Raw genomic sequence first — 26291 nt, forward strand, 5'->3', positions numbered from 1 at the left:
GCATATCTGCAAATGGAGGTAGAAGAAGCATCAAAAAAATACCTCACAATCAACACCCATAAAGGTCTCTACCAATACAACCGGCTGGTATTCGGGGTAGCATCAGCTCCGGCTATTTGGCAGAGGGCAATGGAACAAGTCCTGCAAGGGATCCCAGGGACCCAGTGTTATTTGGACGACATCCTGGTCACGGGCGAAAATGACAGTGATCACCTTGCCAACCTGGAGCAGGTGCTCACTAGATTGCAGGAATATGGGCTCCGAGCTAACCGCCCCAAATGCGAGTTTTTTAGAAAACAGATCTCGTATTGTGGCCACGTTATCGATAAAGAGGGGTTACATAAGTCCCCAGAGAAGATTGAGGCAGTAGTCAAGGCTCCAGCACCGGAAAATGTGTCACAACTGAGGTCGTTCCTCGGGCTGGTAAACTACTACCATAAGTTCTTGCCAAATTTGTCTACAATACTACGCCCACTGAACACCCTACTGCAAACTGGGGTGCCATGGAAGTGGAGTGACGAATGTAGACGAGCTTTCCAGAAGAGCAAAACACGAATCACATCGAAAGAAGTATTGGCCCATTGCAACCCGGCATTACCAATTTGGTTGGCATGTGATGCGTCACCCTACGGCATTGGAGTGGTGCTGTCGCACAAATTCGCGGACGGCTCAGAGAGGCCAATAGCCTTTGCGTCACGATCACTAACCTCAGCCGAGCGTAACTACGCCCAGATTGACAGGGAGGCCCTAAGCCTAGTGTGGGGAGTGAAAAAGTTCAATCACTATCTGCACGGGCAGAAGTTCACCTTGCTGATTGATCACAAGCCACTTGTCTCCATCTTTAATCCAAAGAAGAGCGTTCCGGTGATGACTGCGCAACGGCTACAAAGATGGTCCCTTTTTCTAGGGGCGCACCAATATGAAATCAAGTATAAGGGCACGAAACAGCATGGAAACGCTGATGGGCTATCACGCCTGCCACTGCCTACTGCGGAGGAAGCACCAGCAGTGGATCCTGTCGAAATATTTCGTTCGACTATAATTGAATGCTTGCCAGTAACTAACGCTGGCATAGAGAAGGAGACCCGAAATGACCCGACACTGTCTCGGGTATATGATTTGACGGTGAAGGGATGGCCAGCACATGGCGACTCACTGTTGCCAGCATTCTCATCCAGAAGAGAACAGCTGTCAGTATGCCAGGGGACCTTGATGTGTTGATCCTGAGTGGTAATTCCACCCAAGTTAAGGGAGAGAGTGCTCATTGAGGTTCACGAAGGTCATCTGGGAGGGGTGAAAATGAAAAGCCTTGTTAGGGCTTATGTGTGGTGGCTGGGGATCGATCAGCAAATCGAGGACCTGACAAAGAGCTGCTCAGGATGCCAGAAGGTCCAAAATGCACCACCACATGCCCCTCTACACCCATGGGAGTGGCCCTCATCTCCATGGCAACGGGTGCATATTGATTTTGCTGGTCCATTCATGGACTCAATGTTTTTAATAGCCGTGGATGTGCACTCGAAATGGCCCGAGGTGATCAAAATGTCCTCCACCACCACGTAGAAAACTATTGCAGTCCTACGGACCATTTTTGCCAGGAACGGCTTGCCAGAGCAGATTTGCTCTGATAACGGACCACAGTTTGTGTCCGAAGAGTTTCGAAGATTTATGAAAAGGAATGGGGTAAGGCATTACACATCCGCCCCGTATCATCCAGCCACAAATGGATTGGCTGAGAGGTTCGTACAAACCTTTAAGAAGGCAATAAAGGCTATGTACAATGACAACATTCCGCTGCAGCACAAGGTGGACAATTTCCTGTTCGCCTACCGGAATGCGACACATGCAGTCACCAACCAGGCCCCAGCCATGATGTTCTTTAACCAAAGGTTAAGATCTCGCCTGGATTGGCGCAGACCAAACGTACGAAGAGATGTTGAGAGTAAGCAATTCCAGCACATCCATGAGAAGCCAACAAGGAGCTTCAATGTAGGGCAACCAGTCTTGGCCCGCGACTACCGAACAGAAAAATGGCAGCCAGGAACGATATGCACACGGCAGGGCTCACTAATGTACACAGTGGACGTTGGGGAGAGCATCGTGAGACGCCATGCTGACCAGATCCTAGAGTCACAGGAACAAGTCAACCCCATGCCTCGCCCATACGTACCTGGTGAGGAACCCGACGTACAGGTAGCATCTACCCCAGAAACAGTAGCATCGGAAGCTGATGAACCAACCGACGACAGGGGGCCAGAATCGCCTCCGCACCAAGAGCAAGACACTCGGGAAAGGCGCTATCCAGAAAGAATCAGGAAGCCTCCCCAAAGACTGAATTTATAAATAGACTATTTTCAGCTAATGTTGCATGTTAAAAGTGTTAATTGTAATTAGTTTGATATTTAATTGTTAAATGAGTGTTATGGTACTGTTAATCTAAAAGGGGAGGAATTGTAATGTATGTACCTTTTTAAGGGGAGAACTACTTTTTACAGCTCCTGTATACTGTAGTACCGGCAGTGACCACACCTGTATATAAACCCTGAGTAGTGATCTGTACAATTAGTTCTAGAGTAACCCTCATTCAGTAAACACCTGTTGAATCGTTCCCTGCAGTCTTGTCTGATTATTGAAGGACACAACATTAAGATACACGGATCTAACACTTCCCCCCCCCCCCGCCCCCTCCCTCCTCTCCTCCCCCCCCCCCCCCCCCCTTCCTCCACCCGCCCCTGCACCTGGCTCCTAGTCTAAATGTTTCAGGAGTGTCCACATTCTCGTTTTAAAGGAGCTTTGAAGATGGGCCTGGAACATTGTACAATTTTAAAGTGGGTGCTGGAACAGAGACCTGGGGGCTTATGTACGCAAATCTTCGAAGGTGGCAGGACAGGTTGACAAGGCTGTTAAAAATGCATCTGGGATCCTTGGCTTTGTTAATAGAGGAGTAGACTATAAAAGTAAGGAAGTTACGCTAAACCTTTACAAATCATTCGTTAGGCCACAGCTGGAGTATTGTCTTCAATTGGGGGCGCACCTCTTTCGGAAGGACGTGAAGGCTTTGGAAAGGGTGCAGAAGAGATTTACTAAAATGGTTCCAGTGATGAAGGACTTCAATTATGTGGAGAGGCTTTAGAAGCTGGGGTTGTTCTCCTTGGAGCAAAGAAGGTTAAGAGGAGATTTGATAGAGGTGTTCAAAATCATGAAGAGTTTTGATAGAATAAATAAGGACTGTTTCCAGCAGCATCAGGGCCAGTAACCAGAGGAGACAGGTTTAAGGTGATCGGCAAAAGAACCAGAGGGGAGTTGTGATCTGGAATGCGCTGCCTGAAAGGGTGCGAGAAGCAGATTCAATAGTAACTTTCAAAAGGGAATTGGATAAATACTTGAAGTGGAGAAAATGTGCAGGGCTACGGGTAGAGAGCAGGAGAGTGGGACGAATTGGACAGCTCCTTCAAAGAGCCAGCACAGGCATGATGGGCCGAATGGCCTCCTTCTGTACTGCTTGTCCGACATCCAGTTCTGGATGAACAGAAATTTTCTCCAATTAAATAATTGGGACGACCGAAGCCATTGTTTTCGGTCCCTACCACAAACTCTGTTCCCTAGCCACTGACTCCATCCCTCTCCCTAACATCTGTCTGAGGCTGAACCACACTGTTTGCAACCTTGGTGTCATATTTGACCGCGAAATGAGTTTCCGACCACACATCCGCAGCATAACTAAGACCGCCTATTTCCACCTCCATAACACTGCCCGTCTCCGCCCCTGCCTCAACTCATCTGCTGCTGAAACCCTCATCAATGCCTTTGTTACCTCTAGACTTGACTATTCCAACACACTCCTGGCCGGCCTCCCACATTCCACCCTACGTAAACTTGAGGTGATCCAAAACTCGGCTGCCCATGTCCTAACTCACACCAAGTTCCGTTCACCCATTTCCCCTGTGCTCGCTGACCTACATTGGCTCCCGGTTAAGCAAAGCCTCGATTTCAAAATTCTCATCCTTGTTTTCAAATCCCTCCATGACCTCGCCCCTCCCTTTCTCTGTAATCTCCAGTCCCACAACCCCCCCGAGATATCTGCACTCCTCTAATTCTGCCCTCTTGAGGATCCCTGATAATAATCGCTCCACCATTGGTGGCTGTGCCTTCAGTTGCCTCGTCCCTAAACTCTGGAATTCCCTGCCTAAACCTCTCTACTTCTCTTTCCCCCTTTACTACGCTCCTTAAAACCTACCTCTTTGACCAAGCTTTTGGTCACCGCCCTAATTTACATAAGAACATAAGAAATAGGAGCAGGAGTAGGCCAATCGGCCCCTCGAGCCTGCTCCACCATTCAATAAGATCATGGCTGATCTGATCCTAACCTCAAATCTCCTATCACTCTCCATCCCACCCGAACCCATGTGATCTCCCGGGAGAGGCGAAAAACCAGATAAAAAACCCAATGGCCAATTTGGGAGAAAAAATCTGGGAAATTCCTCGCCGACCCATCTAGGCGATCGAAACTCTTCCAGGAGATCACTCTGTCCCTATATTTTCTACAGTACTTACCTTCTGTAAAGGTGATCTCCACCCCAGCCAGGAACAGGAATAAAACCATCTCCTGAAATCTAATACAGAATTAGAACACAGTAGGAGCAGAACCAGGCTACACGGCCCCTGGGCCCGCTCCACTACCCACAGGACCATGACCATTCCGAACCTAGACTCATGTCCAATTTCCTGCCCGCTCTCCGTAACCCTTAATTCCCTTTACTTCTAGGAAACTGTCTATTTCTGTTTTTAATTTATTTAATGATGTAGCTTCCACAGCTTTCTGGGGCAGCAAATTCCACAAACCTACCACCCTCTGAGTGAAGAAGTTTCTCCTCATCTCAGTTTTGAAAGAGCAGCCCCTTATTTTAAGATTATGCCCCCTAGTTCTAGTTTCACCCATCATTGGGAACATCCTCACCGCATCCACCCGATCAAGCCCCTTCACAATCTTATATGTTTCAATAAGATCGCCTCTCATTCTTCTGAACTCCAATGAGTAGAGTCCCAATCTACTCAACCTCTCCTCATATGACAACCCCCTCATCCCCGGGATTAACCGAGTGAACCTTCTTTGGACTGACTCGAGAGCAAGTATGTCTTTTCTTAAGTATGGACACCAAAACTGTATGCAGTATTCCAGGTGCGGTCTCACCAATACTTTGTATAACTGCAGCAATACCTCCCTGTTTTTATATTCCAACCCCCTAGCAATAAAAGCCAACATTCCATTGGCCTTCTTGATCACTTGCTGCACCTGCATACTAACTTTTTGAGTTTCGTGCACCAGGACCCCAGAACCCTTTGTACTTCAGTACTTTCCAGTTTCTTGCCATTAAGATAATAACTTGCTCTATGATTTTTCCTGCCAAAGTGCATAACCTCACATTTTCCAGTATTGTATTCCATCTGCCAAATCGCTGCCCACTTACTTAGCCTGTCTATGTCCCTTTGCAGGTTTTTTATGTCCTCCTCACTACTTTCCCTTTCCATAGAATCATAGAATGGTTATAGCACAGATAGAGGCCATTTGGCCCGTTGAGCCCGTGCTGGCTCTCTGCAAGAGCACTTCAGCTAGTCCCACTCCCCTGCCCTTTCCCTGTAGCCCTGCAAATTTATTTCCTTCAGGTACTTATCCAATTCCCTTTTGAAAGCCACAATTGAATCTGCCTCCACCATCCTTTCAGGCAGTGCATTCCAGATCCTAACCACTCGCTGCGTAAAAAAGTTTTACCTCATGTCGCCTTTGGTTCTTTTGCCAGTCGCCTTAAATCTGTGTCCTCTGGTTCTCGACCCTTCAGCCAATGGGAACAGTTTCCTTCTGTCTACCCTGTCCAGACCCATCATGATTGTGAGCACCTCTATCAAATCTCCTCTCAATCTTCTCTGCTCCAAGGAAGAACAATCCCAGCTTCTCCAGTCTATCCACGTAACTGAAGTCCCTCATCCCTGGAATCATTCTTGTAAATCTTTTCTGCACCCTGTCTAAGGCTTTCACGTCCTTCCTAAAGTGCGGTGTCCAGAATTGGACACAATACTCCAGTTGAGGCCGAACCAGTGTTTTATAAAGGTGGTTCATAGCTTCCTTGCTTTTGTACTCTGTGCCTCTATTTATGAAGCCCAGGATCCCGTATGCTTTTTTAACCACTTTCTCAGCCTGCCCCGCCACCTTCGACGATTTGTGCACACATACCCCCAGGTCTCTCTGTTCATGCACCCACTTTAGAATTGTACCCTTTACTTAATATTGCCTCTCCTCATTCTTCCTACCAAAATGTATAATTTTGCACTTTTCTGCGTTAAATTTCATCTGCTACGTGTCTGCCCATTCCACCAGCCTGTCTATGTCCTCTTGAAGTCTATCACTATCCTCCTCACTGTTCACTATACTTCCAAGGTTTGTGTCATCTGCAAATTTTGAAATTGTGCCCTGTACACCCAAGTCCAAGTCATTAATATATATCAAGAAAAGCAGTGGTCCAAGAACCGACCCCTGGGGAACACCACTGTACACCTTCCTCCAGTCCGATAAACAACCGTTCACCACTACTCTCTGTTTCCTGTCACTTAGCCAATTCTGTATCCATGCTGCCACTGTCCCTTTTGTTCCATGGGCTTCAACTTTGCTGGGAAGTCTGTTATGTGGCACTTTATCAAACGCCTTTTGAAAGTCCATGTACACCACGTCAACCGCATTGCCCTCATCAACCCTCTCTGTTACCTCATCAAAAAACTCAATCAAGTTAGTTCAACACGATTTGCCTTTAACAAATCCGTGCTAGCTTTCCTTAATTAATCCACACTTGTCCAAGTGACGGTTAACTCTGTCCCTGATTATCGTTACCAAAAGCTTCCCCACCACTGAGGTTAAACTGACTAGCCTTCGTTGCTGGGTTTATCCTTGCACCCTTTTTTGAACAAGGGTGTAACGCTTACAATTCTCCAGTCCTCTGGCACCATCCCCGTATCTGAGGAGGATTGGTAGATTATGGCCAGTACCTCCGCGATCTCCTTATCCTCCCTCAGAATCCTAGGATGCATCCCATCTGGTCCTGGTGACTTATCAACTTTAAGTTCAGACAGCCTTTCCAGTATCTCCTCTTATCAATTTTTATCCCATCCAGTATCTCCACTACCTCCTCTTCCATTATGACCTTGGCAGCATCATCTTCCTTGGTGAAGACAGATACAAAGTACTCATTTAGTACCTCAGCCATGACCTCTGTCTCCATGCGTAGGTCTCCTTTTTGGTCCCTACCCCTCCTCTTACTACCCGTTTATTATTTATATATGTCTATAGGAATAGGTGGCTCGGTGTCAAATTTTTTGTCTTCTAACACTCCTGTGAAGCGCATTGGGACGTTTTACTATGTTAAAGGTGCTGTATAAATCCAAGTTGTGGTGGTTTGATTCTGTGAACACGCTGAACACTTTGTAAACTGGGTCTGGAGTTATGCTCCATGTGGAGTCAGACTGCCTCTTCTGTCGGAGGTCAGGGCGGGCTGCTGTATTGGAGTTCCTGTTTAAAGCCCGCCCTGAATTACTGACAGTTGAAACTGATGGTGCACAGCGAGGTTCCAGGTGAACTGTGATTTCAATTTGTGCTGGTGTCGGTTGAGAGGGGAATGTTGGCCAGGATGTTGGGAGAACTCCCTGCTCTTCAAGCAGTGGGATCATCAATGTTCCTTCTCCCGAGGCATCGGCACAGGTTGAAGAGGCTTGAGGTTACTGGTACACCTGGATGGAAGCACTTCTGACAATGCTGTACTCCGCCAGTACTGCACTGCAGCGTCAGGCCAGCCTCTGAAATCAAACCCCTGATGGTTTGGACCCCCAGACCAGCTGAGCCAAACTGACACAGGGGCCCATTTGGCATCCTCTATTTTTGCTAGCCCTTTTTCCCCCAAAGGCAGAGATTTGCGGTCTCTGGGTTCATTGTGCCCATTGTGCCAGCAGTCCGCCAGTACCTTGCCCGAGCAGCCGTTCTTTCAACGAGTGCAGCGGACTGCTCGATTGTGGTGGGAGTGCTCTGTTATTGGAAACTCTAATTTTGACACTTTGAAGCGTGTGCCTGAAGTGCGACAGACACGCGTCGTCGCGCGTGCAATCAGCCGCAAGTACTCATGCGACTTCACATGCCCGGGCACTCTCCCGAACGCATTCTCTGTGTGTTGGTGAATAGGCTGTTGTATGAGCACAGCTGCACGATATCGTGTAATGCACAGCGTATTATTCCGAGACAATAGTACGGCTGCAATTCAGAGCCTAAATTTCCCAAAGGGCGTTGATCTGGTGCCGGCGGGGAGCATTGTCCCACCAGCAATAAAATAAGGCCAGTTGGGAAACCCCGGCTAAAGGGTCACGCGGTGCCAGTCTGGTTAAGCGAGTCCTCTGGTCCATTAGAGCTGAAACTAGCTTGTTGATTGGTGTATGTGTGACGGAGAAGCATCTACGTGCAATGCGGCTCGCTGCTTTATTGGATATAATACGTAAAAAAACTTGTGGTGGAGACCAAAACTAGGGGCCATAAATATAAGATAGTAACTGATTAACCTAATCTGGAACTCAGGAGAAACCTCTTCACCCAGCGACTGGTGAGAATGTGCAACTCGCTACCACAGGGACCATTGAGGGAAATAGCACAGCTGCATTTAAGGGGAAGCTAGATAAACACACGAGGGAGAAAGGAATAGAAAGATATATTGAATAGGGTGAGATGAAGTAAGGTGGGAGGAGGCTCGTGTACAGTGGCGAAGACCAGTTGGGCCGAATGGCCTGTTTCTCTGCTGCAGACTCTGTTTGTGATGCACAGATCATTGTTGAGATTGTACTTATTTGAGAAATATTAAAACACGTTATTTACTCCCCAACTTCAGGCAGAAAAGGAGCGTCACCCACGCCAAAGGCGCTTCGACAAAGCAGTGCGGGAGGAAGCCTCCTCCGTCCTCTCGTTGCAGAGTAACAGAGCAGGTGTGAAGGAGCACCTGGGGGCAGTCGCCGACCAGGTGATCCACCGGGAGGAGCAACACACCATCGCCCGCAAAGACAAATGGGGAACTTACAAGATCCACCGGACGGACCTGGAAATGATGGTGCCTCCACTGGCAGCTGTCAAGGGTAGGTGTCACTACGCCACGCCGTCCCTCACCCTGGGGACAGCACGCTGCTCCATCACCTCACCAAACCGTCCCTCACCCCGGGGATAGCACGCTGCTCCATCACCTCACCAAACCGTCCCTCACCCCGGGGATAGCGTGCTGCTCCATCACCTCACCAAACCATCCCTCACCCCGGGGATAGCGCGCTGCTCCATCACCTCTACCCAAACCGTCCCTCACCCCGGGGACAGCGTGCTGCTCCATCACCTCACCAAACCGTCCCTCACCCCGGGGATAGCACGCTGCTCCATCACCTCACCAAACCGTCCCTCACCCCGGGGATAGCACGCTGCTCCGTCACCTCACCAAACCGTCCCTCACCCCGGGGATAGCGCGCTGCTCCATCACCTCACCAAACCGTCCCTCACCCCGGGGATAGCGTGCTGCTCCATCACCTCACCAAACCATCCCTCACCCCGGGGATAGCGCGCTGCTCCATCACCTCTACCCAAACCGTCCCTCACCCCGGGGATAGCGCGCTGCTCCATCACCTCACCAAACCGTCCCTCACCCCGGGGATAGCGCGCTGCTCCGTCACCTCACCAAACCATCCCTCACCCCGGGGATAGCGCGCTGCTCCATCACCTCACCAAACCATCCCTCACCCCGGGGATAGCGCGCTGCTCCGTCACCTCACCAAACCATCCCTCACCCCGGGGATAGCGCGCTGCTCCGTCACCTCACCAAACCATCCCTCACCCCGGGGGTAGCGCGCTGCTCCATCACCTTTACCCACACCGTCCCTCACCCTGGGGATAGCGCGCTGCTCCGTCACCTCACCAAACCGTCCCTCACCCCGGGGATAGCGCGCTGCTCCATCACCTCACCAAACCGTCCCTCACCCCGGGGATAGCGCGCTGCTCCATCACCTCTACCCAAACCGTCCCTCACCCCGGGGATAGCACGCTGCTCCATCACCTTTACCACACCGTCCCTCACCTTGGGGATAGCGCGCTGCTCCATCACCTCACCAAACCGTCCCTCACCCTGGGGATAGCGCGCTGCTCCATAACCTCACCAAACCGTCCCTCACCCCGGGGACAGCGCGCTGCTCCATCACATCACCAAACCGTCCCTCACCCCGGGGATAGCGCGCTGCTCCATCACCTCACCAAACCGTCCCTCACCCTGGGGATAGCGCGCTGCTCCATAACCTCACCAAACCGTCCCTCACCCCGGGGACAGCGCGCTGCTCCATCACATCACCAAACCGTCCCTCACCCCAGGGATAGCGCGCTGCTCCATCACCTCACCAAACCATCCCTCACCCCGGGGATAGCGCGCTGCTCCATCACCTCTACCCAAACCGTCCCTCACCACGGGGTAGCGCGCTGCTCCGTCACCTCTACCCAAACCGTCCCTCACCCCGGGGATAGCGCGCTGCTCCATCACTTCCACCCAAACCGTCCCTCACCCCGGGTATAGCGCGCTGCTCCATCACCTCTACCCAAACCGTCCCTCACGCCGGGGATAGCGCGCTGCTCCATCACCTCCACCCAAACCGTCCCTCACCCCGGGGATAGCACGCTGCTCCATCACCTCCACCCAAACCGTCCCTCACCCCGGGGATAGCGCGCTGCTCCATCACCTCCACGCAAACCGTCCCTCACCCCGGGGATAACACGCTGCTCCATCACCTCCACCCAAACCGTCCCTCACCCCGGGGATAGCGCACTGCTCCATCACCTCTACTCAGCCCGGGGATAGCGCGCTGCTCCATCACCTCACCAAACCGTCCCTCACCCCAGGGATAGCGCGCTGCTCCATCACCTCACCAAACCGTCCCTCACCCCAGGGATAGCGCGCTGCTCCATCACCTCTACCCAAACCGTCCCTCAGCCCGGGGATAGCGCGCTGCTCCATCACCTCACCAAACCGTCCCTCACCCCGGGGACAGCGCGCTGCTCCATCACCTCACCAAACCGTCCCTCGCCCCGGGGATAGCGCGCTGCTCCATCACCTCACCAAACCGTCCCTCACCCCGGTGATAGCTAGCTGCTCGGTCACCTCACCAAACCGTCCCTCACCCCGGGGGTAGCGCGCTGCTCCATAACCTCACCAAACCGTCCCTCACCCCGGTGATAGCGCGCTGCTCCATCACCTCACCAAACCGTCCCTCACCCCGGGGATAGCGCGCTGCTCCATCACCTCACCAAACCGTCCCTCACCCCGGGGATAGCGCGCTGCTCCATCACCTCACCAAACCGTCCCTCACCCCGGGGATAGCGCGCTGCTCCACCACCTCACCAAACCGTCCCTCACCCCGGGGACAGCGCGCTGCTCCATCACCTCACCAAACCGTCCCTCGCCCCGGGGATAGCGCGCTGCTCCATCACCTCTACCCAAACCGTCCCTCACCCCGGTGATAGCTAGCTGCTCGGTCACCTCACCAAACCGTCCCTCACCCCGGGGATAGCGCGCTGCTCCATCACCTCACCAAACCGTCCCTCACCCCGGGGATAGCGCGCTGCTCCATCACCTCACCAAACCGTCCCTCACCCCGGGGATCGCGCGCTGCTCCATCACCTCACCAAACCGTCCCTCACCCCGGAGACAGCGCGCTGCTCCATCACCTCACCAAACCGTCCCTCACCCCGGGGGTAGCGCGCTGCTCCATAACCTCACCAAACCGTCCCTCACGCCGGGGGTAGCGCGCTGCTCCATAACCTCACCAAACCGTCCCTCACCCCGGGGATAGCGCGCTGCTCCGTCCCCTCAACCCAAACCGTCCCTCACCCCGGGGATAGCGCGCTGCTCCGTCCCCTCTACCCAAACCGTCCCTCACCCCGGGGATAGCGCGCTGCTCCGTCACCTCACCAAACAGTCCCTCACCCCGGGGATAGCGCGCTGCTCCGTCACCTCACCAAACAGTCCCTCACCCTGGGGATAGCGGGCTGCTCCATCACCTCTACCCAAACCGTCCCTCACCCCGGGGATAGCGGGCTGCCCCATCACCTCTACCCAAACCGTCCCTCACCCCAGGGATAGCGCGCTGCTCCATCACCTCACCAAACAGTCCCTCACCCTGGGGATAGCGCGCTGCTCCGTCACCTCTACCCAAACCGTCCCTCACCCCGGCGATAGCGCGCTGCTCCATCACCTCCACCCAAACCGTCCCTCACCCCGGGGATAGCGCGCTGCTCCATCACCTCACCAAACCGTCCCTCACCCTGGGGATAGCGCGCTGCTCCATCACTTCACCAAACCGTCCCTCACCCCGGGGATAGCACGCTGCTCCATCACCTCCACCCAAACCGTCCCTCACCCTGGGGACAGCACGCTGCTCCATCACCTCTACCCAAACCGTCCCTCACCCCGGGGATAGCGCGCTGCTCCATCACCTCACCAAACCGTCCCTCACCCCAGGGATAGCGAGCTGCTCCATCACCTCACCAAACCGTCCCTCACCCCGGGTATAGCGCGCTGCTCCATCACCTCACCAAACCGTCCCTCACCCCGTTGATAACGCGCTGCTCCATCACCTCACCAAACCGTCCCTCACCCCGGTGATAACGCGCTGCTCCATCACCTCACCAAACCGTCCCTCACCCCGGTGATAGCGCGCTGCTCCGTCACCTCACCAAACCTTCCCTCACCCCGGGGATAGCGCGCTGCTCCGTCACCTCACCAAACCGTCCCTCACCCCGGGGATAGCGCGCTGCTCCGTCACCTCAACAAACCGTCCCTCACCCCGGGGATAGCGCGCTGCTCCATCACCTCACCAAACCGTCCCTCACCCCGGGGATAGCGCACTGCTCCATCAGCTCACCAAACCGTCCCTCACCCCGGGGATAGCGCGCTGCTCCGTCACCTCTACCCAAACTGTCCCTCACCCCGGGGATAGCGCGCTGCTCCATCACCTGACCAAACCATCCCTCACCCCGGGTATAGTGCGCTGCTCCATCACCTCACCAAACCGTCCCTCACCCCGGGGACAGCGCGCTGCTCCGTCACCTCTACCCAAACCGTCCCTCACCCCGGGGATAGCGCGCTGCTCCATCACCTCACCAAACCGTCCCTCACCCCAGGGATAGCGCGCTGCTCCATCACCTCTACCCAAACCGTCCCTCACCCCGGGGATAGCGCGCTGCTCCATCACCTCACCAAACCGTCCCTCACCCCGGGGATAGCGCGCTGCTCCATCACCTCACCAAACCGTCCCTCACCCCGGGGATAGCGCGCTGCTCCATCACCTCCACCCAAACCGTCCCTCACGACGGGTATAGCGCGCTGCTCCATCACCTCTACCCAAACCGTCCCTCACCCCGGGGATAGCGCGCTGCTCCATCACCTCACCAAACCGTCCCTCACCCTGGGGATAGCGCGCTGCTCCATCACCTCACCAAACCGTCCCTCACCCTGGGGATAGCACGCTGCTCCATCACCTCCACCCAAACCGTCCCTCACCCCGGGGATAGCGCGCTGCTCCATCACCTCTACTCAGCCCGGGGAAAGCGCGCTGCTCCATCACCTCACCAAACCGTCCCTCACCCCAGGGATAGCGCGCTGCTCCATCACCTCACCAAACCGTCCCTCACCCCAGGGATAGCGCGCTGCTCCATCACCTCACCAAACCGTCCCTCACCCCGGTGATAACGCGCTGCTCCATCACCTCACCAAACCGTCCCTCACCCCAGGGATAGCGCGCTGCTCCATCACCTCACCAAACCGTCCCTCGCCCCGGGGATAGCGCGCTGCTCCATCAACTCTACCCAAACCGTCCCTCACCCCGGGGATCGCGCGCTGCTCCATCACCTCTACCCAAACCGTCCCTCACCTCGGGGATAGCTAGCTGCTCGGTCACCTCACCAAACCATCCCTCACCCCGGGGGTAGCGCGCTGCTCCATAACCTCACCAAACCGTCCCTCACCCCGGTGATAGCGCGCTGCTCCATCACCTCACCAAACCGTCCCTCACCCCGGGGATAGCGTGCTGCTCCATCACCTCACCAAACCGTCCCTCACCCCGGGGATAGCGCGCTGCTCCATCACCTCACCAAACCGTCCCTCACCCCGGGGATAGCGCGCTGCTCCATCACCTCACCAAACCGTCCCTCACCCCGGTGATAGCGCGCTGCTCCATCACCTCACCAAACCGTCCCTCACCCCGGTGATAGCGCGCTGCTCCATCACCTCACCAAACCGTCCCTCACGCCGGGGGTAGCGCGCTGCTCCATAACCTCACCAAACCGTCCCTCACCCCGGGGATAGCGCGCTGCTCCGTCCCCTCTACCCAAACCGTCCCTCACCCCGGGGATAGCGCGCTGCTCCGTCCCCTCAACCCAAACCGTCCCTCACCCCGGGGATAGCGCGCTGCTCCGTCACCTCACCAAACAGTCCCTCACCCTGGGGATAGCGGGCTGCTCCATCACCTCTACCCAAACCGTCCCTCACCCCGGGGATAGCGGGCTGCTCCATCACCTCTACCCAAACCGCCCCACAACCCGGGGATAGCGCGCTGCTCCGTCACCACTACCCAAACCGTCCCTCACCCCAGGGATAGCGCGCTGCTCCATCACCTCCACCCAAACCGTCCCTCACCCCGGGGATAGCGCGCTGCTCCATCACCTCCACCCAAACCGTCCCTCACCCCAGGGATAGCGCGCTGCTCCATCACCTCCACCCAAACCGTCCCTCACCCCAGGGATAGCGCGCTGCTCCATCACCTCCACCCATACCGTCCCTCACCCCAGGGATAGCGCGCTGCTCCATCACCTCTACCCAAACCGTCCCTCACCCCGGGGATAGCGCGCTGCTCCGTTACCTTTACCCAAACCGTCCCTCACCCCGGGGATAGCGCGCTGCTCCGTCACCTCTACCCAAACTGTCCCTCACCTCGGGGATAGCGCGCTGCCCCATCACCTCTAATCAAACCGTCCCGCACCCCGGGGATAGCGCGCTGCTCCGTCACCTCTACCCAAACCGTCCCTCACCCCGGCGATAGCGCGCTGCTCCGTCACCTCTACCCAAACCGTCCCTCACCCCGGGGATAGCACGCTGCTCCATCACCTCACCAAACCGCCCCTCACCCTGGGGATAGCGCGCTGCTCCATCACCTCACCAAACCGTCCCTCACCCCGGGGATAGCACGCTGCTCCATCACCTCCACCCAAACCGTCCCTCACCCTGGGGACAGCACGCTGCTCCATCACCTCTACCCAAACCGTCCCTCACCCCGGGGATAGCGCGCTGCTCCATCACCTCACCAAACAGTCCCTCACCCCAGGGATAGCGCGCTGCTCCATCACCTCACCAAACCGTCCCTCACCCCGGGTATAGCGCGCTGCTCCATCACCTCACCAAACCGTCCCTCACCCCGTTGATAACGCGCTGCTCCATCACCTCACCAAACCGTCCCTCACCCCGGTGATAGCGCGCTGCTCCGTCACCTCACCAAACCTTCCCTCACCCCGAGGATAGCGCGCTGCTCCGTCACCTCAACAAACCGTCCCTCACCCCGGGGATAGCGCGCTGCTCCATCACCTCACCAAACCGTCCCTCACCCCGGGGATAGCGCGCTGCTCCGTCACCTCAACAAACCGTCCCTCACCCCGGGGATAGCGCGCTGCTCCATCAGCTCACCAAACCGTCCCTCGCCCCGGGGATAGCGCGCTGCTCCGTCACCTCTACCCAAACCGTCCCTCACCCCGGGGATAGCGCGCTGCTCGGTCACCTTTACCCAAACCGTCCCTCACCCCAGGGATAGCGCGCTGCTCCATCACCTCCACCCAAACCGTCCCTCACCCTGGGGACAGCGCGCTGCTCCATCACCTCACCAAACCGTCCCTCACCCCGGGGATAGCGCGCTGCTCCATCACCTCTACCCAAACCGTCCCTCACCCCAGGGATAGCGCGCTGCTCCATCACCTCACCAAACCGTCCCTCACCCCGAGGATAGTGCGCTGCTCCGTCACCTCTACCCAAACTGTCCCTCACCTCGGGGATAGCGCGCTGCCCCATCACCTCTAACCAAACCGTCCCTCAACCCGGGGATAGCGCGCTGCTCCATCACCTCACCAAACAGTCCCTCACCCTGGGGATAGCGCGCTGCTCCGTCACCTCTACCCAAACCGTCCCTCACCCCGGCGATAGCGCGCTGCTCCATCACCTCCACCCAAACCGTCCCTCACCCCGGGGATAGCGCCCTGCTCCATCACCTCACCAAACCGTCCCTCACCCTGGGGATAGCGCGCTGCTCCATCACCTCACCAAACCGTCCCTCACCCCAGGGATAGCGCGCTGCTCCATCACCTCACCAAACCGTCCCTCACCCCGTGGATAACGCGCTGCTCCATCACCTCACCAAACCGTCCCTCACCCCGGTGATAGCGCGCTGCTCCGTCACCTCACCAAACCTTCCCTCACCCCGGGGATAGCGCGCTGCTCCGTCACCTCAACAAACCGTCCCTCACCCCGGGGATAGCGCGCTGCTCCATCACCTCACCAAACCGTCCCTCACCCCGGGGTTAGCGCGCTGCTCCGTCACCTCAACAAACCGTCCCTCACCCCGGGGATAGCGCGCTGCTCCATCACCTCACCAAACCGTCCCTCACCCCGGGGATAGCGCGCTGCTCCATCAGCTCACCAAACCGTCCCTCGCCCCGGGGACAGCGCGCTGCTCCGTCACCTCTACCCAAACCGTCCCTCAGCCCGGGGATAGCGCGCTGCTCCATCACCTGACCAAACCATCCCTCACCCCGGGTATAGCGCGCTGCTCCATCACCTCACCAAACCGTCCCTCACCCCGGGGATAGCGCGCTGCTCCGTCACCTCTACCCAAACCGTCCCTCACCCCGGGGATAGCGCGCTGCTCCATCACCTGACCAAACCATCCCTCACCCCGGGTATAGCGCGCTGCTCCATCACCTCACCAAACCATCCCTCACCCCGGGGATAGCGCGCTGCTCAGTCACCTCTACCCAAACCGTCCCTCACCCCGGGGATAGCGCGCTGCTCCATCACCTCACCAAACCGTCCCTCACCCCAGGGATAGCGCGCTGCTCCATCACCTCACCAAACCGTCCCTCACCCCGGGGATAGCGGGCTGCTCCATCACCTCTACCCAAACCGTCCCTCACCCCGGGGATAGCGCGCTGCTCCATCACCTCTACCCAAACCGTCCCTCACCCCGGGGATAGCGCGCTGCCCCATCACCTCTACCCAAACCGTCCCACACCCCGGGGATAGCGCGCTGCTCCATCACCTCGACCCAAACCGTCCCTCACCCCGGGGATAGCGGGCTGCTCCATCACCTCTACCCAAACCGTCCCTCACCCCGGGGACAGCGCGCTGCTCCACCACCTCACCAAACCGTCCCTCACCCCGGGGATAGCGCGCTGCTCCATCACCTCACCAAACCGTCCCTCACCCCGGGGATCGCGCGCTGCTCCACCACCTCACCAAACCGTCCCTCACCCCGGGGAAAGTGCGCTGCTCCATCGCCTCACCAAACCGTCCCTCACCCCGGGGATAGCGCGCTGCTCCATCACCTCACCAAACCGTCGCTCACCCCGGGGATAGCGCGCTGCTCCATAACCTCTACCCACACCGTCCCTCACCCGGGGATAGCGCGCTGCTCCACCACCTCACCAAACCGTCCCTCACCCCGGGGATAGCGCGCTGCTCCATCACCTCTACCCAAACCGTCCCTCACCCCGGGGATAGCGCGCTGCTCCATCACCTCTACCCAAACCGTCCCTCACCCCGGGGATAGCGCGCTGCTCCATCACCTCACCAAACCGCCCCTCACCCCGGGGATAGCACGCTGCTCCATCACCTCACCAAACCGCCCCTCACCCCGGGGATAGCGCGCTGCTCCATCACCTCACCAAACCGTCCCTCACCCCGGGGACAGCGCGCTGCTCCATCACCTCACCAAACCGTCCCTCACCCCGGGGGTAGCGCGCTGCTCCATAACCTCACCAAACCGTCTCTCACCCCAGGGGTAGCGCGCTGCTCCATCACATCACCAAACCGTCCCTCACCCCGGGGATAGCGCGCTGCTCCGTCCCCTCTACCCAAACCGTCCCTCACACCGGGGATAGCGCGCTGCTCCGTCCCCTCGACCCAAACCGTCCCTCACCCCGGGGATAGCGCGCTGCTCCGTCCCCTCTACCCAAACCGTCCCTCACACCGGGGATAGCGCGCTGCTCCGTCCCCTCTACCCAAACCGTTCCTCACCCCGGTGATAGCGCGCTGCTCCATCACCTCACCAAACCGTCCCTCACCCCAGGGATAGCGCGCTGCTCCATCACCTCACCAAACCGTCCCTCACCCCAGGGATAGCGCGCTGCTCCATCACCTCACCAAACCGTCCCTCACCCCGGGGATAGCGCGCTGCTCCGTCACCTCAACAAACCGTCCCTCACCCCGGGGATAGCGCGCTGCTCCATCACCTCACCAAACTGTCCCTCACCCCGGGGATAGCGCGCTGCTCCATCAGCTCACCAAACCGTCCCTCGCCCCGGGGATAGCGCGCTGCTCCGTCACCTCTACCCAAACCGTCCCTCACCCCGGGGATAGCGCGCTGCTCGGTCACCTTTACCCAAACCGTCCCTCACCCCAGGGATAGCGCGCTGCTCCATCACCTCCACCCAAACCGTCCCTCACCCTGGGGACAGCGCGCTGCTCCATCACCTCACCAAACCGTCCCTCACCCCGGGGATAGCGCGCTGCTCCATCACCTCTACCCAAACCGTCCCTCACCCCAGGGATAGCGCGCTGCTCCATCACCTCACCAAACCGTCCCTCACCCCGGGGATAGTGCGCTGCTCCGTCACCTCTACCCAAACTGTCCCTCACCTCGGGGATAGCGCGCTGCTCCATCACCTCTAACCAAACCGTCCCTCACCCCGGGGATAGTGCGCTGCTCCGTCACCTCTACCCAAACTGTCCCTCACCTCGGGGATAGCGCGCTGCTCCATCACCTCACCAAACCGTCCCTCACCCCGGGGATAGTGCGCTGCTCCGTCACCTCTACCCAAACTGTCCCTCACCTCGGGGATAGCGCGCTGCCCCATCACCTCTAACCAAACCGTCCCTCAACCCGGGGATAGCGCGCTGCTCCATCACCTCACCAAACAGTCCCTCACCCTGGGGATAGCGCGCTGCTCCGTCACCTCTACCCAAACCGTCCCTCACCCCGGCGATAGCGCGCTGCTCCATCACCTCCACCCAAACCGTCCCTCACCCCGGGGACAGCGCCCTGCTCCATCACCTCACCAAACCGTCCCTCACCCTGGGGATAGCGCGCTGCTCCATCACCTCACCAAACCGTCCCTCACCCCAGGGATAGCGCGCTGCTCCATCACCTCACCAAACCGTCCCTCACCCCGTGGATAACGCGCTGCTCCATCACCTCACCAAACCGTCCCTCACCCCGGTGATAGCGCGCTGCTCCGTCACCTCACCAAACCTTCCCTCACCCCGGGGATAGCGCGCTGCTCCGTCACCTCAACAAACCATCCCTCACCCCGGGTATAGCGCGCTGCTCCATCACCTCACCAAACCATCCCTCACCCCGGGGATAGCGCGCTGCTCAGTCACCTCTACCCAAACCGTCCCTCACCCCGGGGATAGCGCGCTGCTCCATCACCTCACCAAACCGTCCCTCACCCCAGGGATAGCGCGCTGCTCCATCACCTCACCAAACCGTCCCTCACCCCGGGGATAGCGCGCTGCTCCATCACCTCTACCCAAACCGTCCCTCACCCCGGGGATAGCGCGCTGCTCCATCACCTCTACCCAAACCGTCCCTCACCCCGGGGATAGCGCGCTGCCCCATCACCTCTACCCAAACCGTCCCACACCCCGGGGATAGCGCGCTGCTCCATCACCTCGACCCAAACCGTCCCTCACCCCGGGGATAGCGGGCTGCTCCACCACCTCACCAAACCGTCCCTCACCCCGGGGATAGCGCGCTGCTCCATCACCTCACCAAACCGTCCCTCACCCCGGGGATCGCGCGCTGCTCCACCACCTCACCAAACCGTCCCTCACCCCGGGGATAGCGCGCTGCTTCATCACCTCACCAAACCGTCGCTCACCCCGGGGATAGCGCGCTGCTCCATAACCTCTACCCACACCGTCCCTCACCCGGGGATAGCGCGCTGCTCCACCACCTCACCAAACCGTCCCTCACCCCGGGGATAGCGCGCTGCTCCATCACCTTTACCCAAACCGCCCCTCACCCCGGGGGTAGCGCGCTGCTCCATCACCTCTACCCAAACCGTCCCTCACCCCGGGGATAGCGCGCTGCTCCATCACCTCTACCCAAACCGTCCCTCACCCCGGGGATAGCGCGCTGCTCCATCACCTCACCAAACCGCCCCTCACCCCGGGGATAGCACGCTGCTCCATCACCTCACCAAACCGCCCCTCACCCCGGGGATAGCGCGCTGCTCCATCACCTCACCAAACCGTCCCTCACCCCGGGGACAGCGCGCTGCTCCATCACCTCACCAAACCGTCCCTCACCCCGGGGGTAGCGCGCTGCTCCATAACCTCACCAAACCGTCTCTCACCCCAGGGGTAGCGCGCTGCTCCATCACATCACCAAACCGTCCCTCACCCCGGGGATAGCGCGCTGCTCCGTCCCCTCTACCCAAACCGTCCCTCACACCGGGGATAGCGCGCTGCTCCGTCCCCTCGACCCAAACCGTCCCTCACCCCGGGGATAGCGCGCTGCTCCGTCCCCTCTACCCAAACCGTCCCTCACACCGGGGATAGCGCGCTGCTCCGTCCCCTCTACCCAAACCGTTCCTCACCCCGGTGATAGCGCGATGCTCCATCACCTCACCAAACCGTCCCTCACCCCAGGGATAGCGCGCTGCTCCATCACCTCACCAAACCGTCCCTCACCCCAGGGATAGCGCGCTGCTCCATCACCTCACCAAACCGTCCCTCACCCCAGGGATAGCGCGCTGCCACATCACCTCTACCCAAACCGTCCCTCCCCCCGGGGATAGCGCGCTGCTCCATCACCTCACCAAACCGCCCCTCACCCCGGGGATAGCGCGCTGCTCCATCACCTCGACCCAAACCGTCCCTCACCCCGGGGATAGCGCGCTGCTCCATCACCTCACCAAACCGCCCCTCACCCCGGGGATAGCGCGCTGCTCCATAACCTCACCAAACCGTCCCTCACCCCGGGGATAGCGCGCTGCTCCATCACCTCACCAAACCGTCCCTCACCCCGGGGATAGCGCGCTGCTCCATCACCTCTACCCAAACCGTCACTCACCCTGGGGATAGCGCGCTGCTCCATCGCCTCACCAAACCGTCACTCACGCTGGGGATAGCGCGCTGCTCCATCACCTCACCAAACCGTCCCTCACCCCGGGGATAGCGCGCTGCTCCATCACCTCTACCCAAACCGTCACTCACCCTGGGGATAGCGCGCTGCTCCATCGCCTCACCAAACCGTCACTCACGCTGGGGATAGCGCGCTGCTCCATCACCTCACCAAACCGTCACTCACGCTGGGGATAGCGCGCTGCTCCATCACCTCTACCCAAACCGTCCCTCACCCCGGGGATAGCGCGCTGCCCCATCACCTCTACCCAAACCGCCCCTCAACCCGGGGATAGCGCGCTGCTCCGTCACCTCTACCCAAACCGTCCCTCACCCCGGGGATAGCGCGCTGCCCCATCACCTCTAGCCAAACCGTCCCTCACCCCGGGGATAGCGCGCTGCTCCATCACCTCACCAAACCGTCCCTCACCCCGGGGATAGCGCGCTGCTCCATCACCTCACCAAACCGCCCCTCACCCTGGGGATAGCGCGCTGCTCCATCACCTCACCAAACCGCCCCTCACCTTGGGGATAGCGCGCTGCTCCATCACCTCACCAAACCGTCCCTCACCCCGGGGAAAGCGCGCTGCTCCATCACCTCACCAAACCGTCCCTCACCCCGGGGATAGCGCGCTGCTCCATCACCTCACCAAACCGTCCCTCACCCCGGGGATAGCGCGCTGCTCCATCACCTCACCAAACCGTCCCTCACCCCGGGGATAGCGCGCTGCTCCATCGCCTCACCAAACCGTCCCTCACCCCGGGGATAGCGCGCTGCTCCATCACCTCTACGCAAACCATCCCTCACCCCGGGGATAGCGCGCTGCTCCATCACCTCATCAAACCGTCCCTCACCCCGGGGATAGCGCGCTGCTCCATCACCTCGACCCAAACCGTCCCTCACCCCGGTGATAGCGCGCTGCTCCGTCACCTCTACCCAAACCGTCCTTCGGCCCGGGGATAGCACGCTGCTCCATCACCTCTACTGAAACCGTCCCTCACCCCGGGGATAGCGCGCTGCTCCATCACCTCACCAAACCGTCCCTCACCCCGGGGATAGCGCGCTGCTCCTTCACCTCACCAAACCGTCCCTCACCCCGGGGATAGCGCGCTGCTCCATCACCTCACCAAACCGTCGCTCACCCCGGGGATAGCGCGCTGCTCCATAACCTCTACCCACACCGTCCCTCACCCGGGGATAGCGCGCTGCTCCATCACCTCACCAAACTGTCCCTCACCCCGGGGATAGCACGCTGCTCCATCACCTTTACCCAAACCGTCCCTCACCCCGGGGATAGCGCGCTGCTCCATCACCTCACCAAACCGCCCCTCACCCCGGGGGTCGCGCGCTGCTCCATCACCTCAACCCAAACCGTCCCTCACCCCGGGGATAGCGCGCTGCTCCATCACCTCTACCCAAACCGTCCCTCACCCCGGGGATAGCGCGCTGCTCCATCACCTCACCAAACCGCCCCTCACCCCGGGGATAGCCCGCTGCTCCATCACCTCACCAAACCGCCCCTCACCCCGTGGATAGCGCGCTGCTCCATCACCTCACCAAACCGTCCCTCACCCCGGGGATAGCGCGCTGCTCCATCACCTCACCAAACCGTCCCTCACCCCGGGGACAGCGCGCTGCTCCATCACCTCACCAAACCGTCCCTCACCCCAGGGGTAGCGCGCTGCTCCATAATCTCACCAAACCGTCTCTCACCCCGGGGATAGCGCGCTGCTCCATCACATCACCAAACCGTCCCTCACCCCGGGGATAGCGCGCTGCTCCGTCCCCTCTACCCAAACCGTCCCTCACCCCGGGGATAGCGCGCTGCTCCGTCCCCTCTACCCAAACCGCCCCTCACCCCGGGGATAGCGCGCTGCTCCATCACCTCTACCCAAACCGTCCCTCACCCCGGGGATAGCGCGCTGCTCCGTCCCCTCTACCCAAACCGTCCCTCACCCCGGGGATAGCGCGCTGCTCCATCACCTCACCAAACCGTCCCTCACCCCGGGGATAGCGCGCTGCCACATCACCTCTACCCAAACCGTCCCTCCCCCCGGGGATAGCGCGCTGCTCCATCACCTCACCAAACCGTCCCTCATCCCGGGGATAGCGCGCTGCTCCATCACCTCACCAAACCGTCCCTCACCCCGGGGATAGCGCGCTGCTCCATCACCTCACCAAACCGACCCTCAGCCCGGGGATAGCGCGCTGCTCCGTCACCTCTACCCAAACCGTCCCTCACCCCGGGGATAGCGCGCTGCCCCATCACCTCTCGCCAAACCGTCCCTCACCCCGGGGATAGCGCGCTGCTCCATCACCTCACCAAACCGTCCCTCACCCCGGGGATAGCGCGCTGCTCCATCACCTCACCAAACCGCCCCTCACCCTGGGGATAGCGCGCTGCTCCATCACCTCACCAAACCGCCCCTCACCTTGGGGATAGCGCGCTGCTCCATCACCTCACCAAACCGTCCCTCACCCCGGGGAAAGTGCGCTGCTCCATCACCTCTACGCAAACCATCCCTCACCCCGGGGATAGCGCGCTGCTCCATCACCTCATCAAACCGTCCCTCACCCCGGGGATAGCGCGCTGCTCCATCACCTCGACCCAAACCGTCCCTCACCCCGGTGATAGCGCGCTGCTCCGTCACCTCTACCCAAACCGTCCCTCGGCCCGGGGATAGCACGCTGCTCCATCACCTCTACTGAAACCGTCCCTCACCCCGGGGATAGCGCGCTGCTCCATCACCTCACCAAACCGTCCCTCACCCCGGGGATAGCGCGCTGCTCCTTCACCTCACCAAACCGTCCCTCACCCCGGGGATAGCGCGCTGCTCCATCACCTCTACCCAAACCGTCCCTCAACCCGGGGATAGCGGGCTGCTCCATCACCTCTACCCAAACCGTCCCTCACCCCGTAGATAGCGCGCTGCTCCGTCACCTCTACCCAAACCGTACCTCGGCCTGGGAATAGCACGCTGCTCCATCACCTCTACCCAAACCGCCCCTCACCCCGGGGATAGCGCGCTGCTCCATCACCTCACCAAACCGTCCCTCACCCCGGGGATAGCGCGCTGCTCCATCACCTCACCAAACCGTCGCTCACCCCCGGGGATAGCGCGCTGCTCCATCAGTACGCAAAGGCTAGTGGAATGTGGACCTCTCTCTCCCCAACAATCATTTGAGGCTGCGGGTCGATTGAAAATTTAAAGCCTAGTTTGAAAGATGTTTGTTCGACACTGGATTTAAGGGTTATGGATCCAGGATAGGCAGATGGAGTTACGATACAGATGAGCCAGAATCGAATTGAATGGCAGAATCGGCTGGAGGGGCTGAATAACCTCCTGCTGTCCCTATGTAACAGGTTCAAGGGGCTGAATGGCCTCCTTCTGTCCCTCTGTAACAATATCGATGGGCTGAATGGCCTGTGAGCCTGTATCGATGGGCTGAACGGCCTGTGAGCCTGTATCGATGGGCTGAACGGCCTGTGAGCCTGTAGCGAAGGGCTGAACAGCCTGTGAGCCTGTATCGATGGGCTGAACGGCCTGTGAGCCTGTATCGATGGGCTGAACGGCCTGTGAGCCTGTATCGATGGGCTGAACGGCCTGTGAGCCTGTATCGATGGGCTGAACGGCCTGTGAGCCTGTATCGATGGGCTGAACGGCCTGTGAGCCTGTATCGATGGGCTGAACGGCCTGTGAGCCTGTATCGATGGGCTGAACGGCCTGTGTATCGATGGGCTGAACGGCCTGTGTATCGATGGGCTGAACGGCCTGTGCCGATGGTGGTTGCCCGGTGACTGACGGTGTGGGGTCTCGGTTCTTTGCAGATGGCACTGTGGTGGTGGTGGTGAGCAAGGCCAATGTGCTGCAGGCCATCTACTTCCAGGACAGCAGCATGAAGCAGACCTTCGAGAAGTACCCGGAGATGCTGCTGATGGACGCCACCTACCGGTGGGAGGGCCTGCAGCTCCCCACCTACCTGCTGCTGGTGATCGACGGCAATGGGGAGAGCGAGGTGGTGTGCCTGTGGTTCCTGCAGAACGAGGAGCGCGAGACCATCAAGCAGCTGCTGCGAATCTTCAAGCAGAAGAACCCGGCGGCGGAGCGGATCCAGGCGGTGATGGTCAGCGCCAGGCCCGGCCGCGGGGAGGTAGTCTCCGAGGTCCTGCCCCAGTCCAAGCTGCTGACCTGCCTCTTCCACACGCTGTGCAACTTCCAAGGCGAAGTCACCCCCGAGAAGATGAACGTGACTGTCGGGCAGCGGTAAGCACCGACACTCCACTACTGTCCAGGGGCCGAGGGCAGGTGGTGAGGGGAGGGTCCGGACATGGGGCCGAGGGCAGGGGGTGAGGGGAGGGTCCGGACCAGGGGCCGAGGGCAGGGGGTGAGGGGAGGGTCCGGACCAGGGGCCGAGGGCAGGGGGTGAGGGGGAGGGTCCGGACCAGGGGCCGAGGGCAGGGGGTGAGGGGGAGGGTCCGGACCAGGGGCCGAGGGCAGGGGGTGAGGGGGAGGGTCCGGACCAGGGGCCGAGGGCAGGGGGTGAGGGTAGGGTCTGGACCAGGGGGTGAGGGGAGGGTCCGGACCAGGGGCCGAGGGCAGGGGGTGAGGGGAGGGTCCCTACCAGGGGCCGAGGGGGGGAACAAACCGACGGCGGCGTGGACCCCTCACCCTGGGGATACTGTCGGGCTGGGGATCAGGCCAGGCCGCGACCAACCTCCCCCTCCTCGTCCCCTTCCCCCTCCTCGCCCCCCTCTCCCCCCCCCCCCCACTCGCCACCCTCCCCCCCCCCACTCGCCGCCCTCC

At 59.1% G+C, this 26291-nt stretch overlaps 1 protein-coding gene across 1 annotated transcript in view; it reads right to left on the bottom strand.

Moving 5' to 3' along the window:
- LOC147095561 (uncharacterized) overlaps positions 1-26291 on the bottom strand; it is a 92527-nt gene that overhangs the window by 34011 nt on the left and 32225 nt on the right. The window contains exons 4-5 of the mRNA XM_085973661.1: positions 25468-25692; positions 24942-25211 (exon numbers count right to left, since the gene is read on the bottom strand). Coding sequence (XP_085829787.1) covers positions 24942-25211; positions 25468-25692 — 495 coding nt within the window. The remainder of the gene's footprint in view (positions 1-24941; positions 25212-25467; positions 25693-26291) is intronic.

This window comes from Somniosus microcephalus, unplaced genomic scaffold, assembly GCF_052327205.1.
Source record: "Somniosus microcephalus isolate GS21.2 unplaced genomic scaffold, FLI_Smic_1.0 unresolved_chr1, whole genome shotgun sequence".
NCBI lineage: Eukaryota > Metazoa > Chordata > Chondrichthyes > Squaliformes > Somniosidae > Somniosus > Somniosus microcephalus.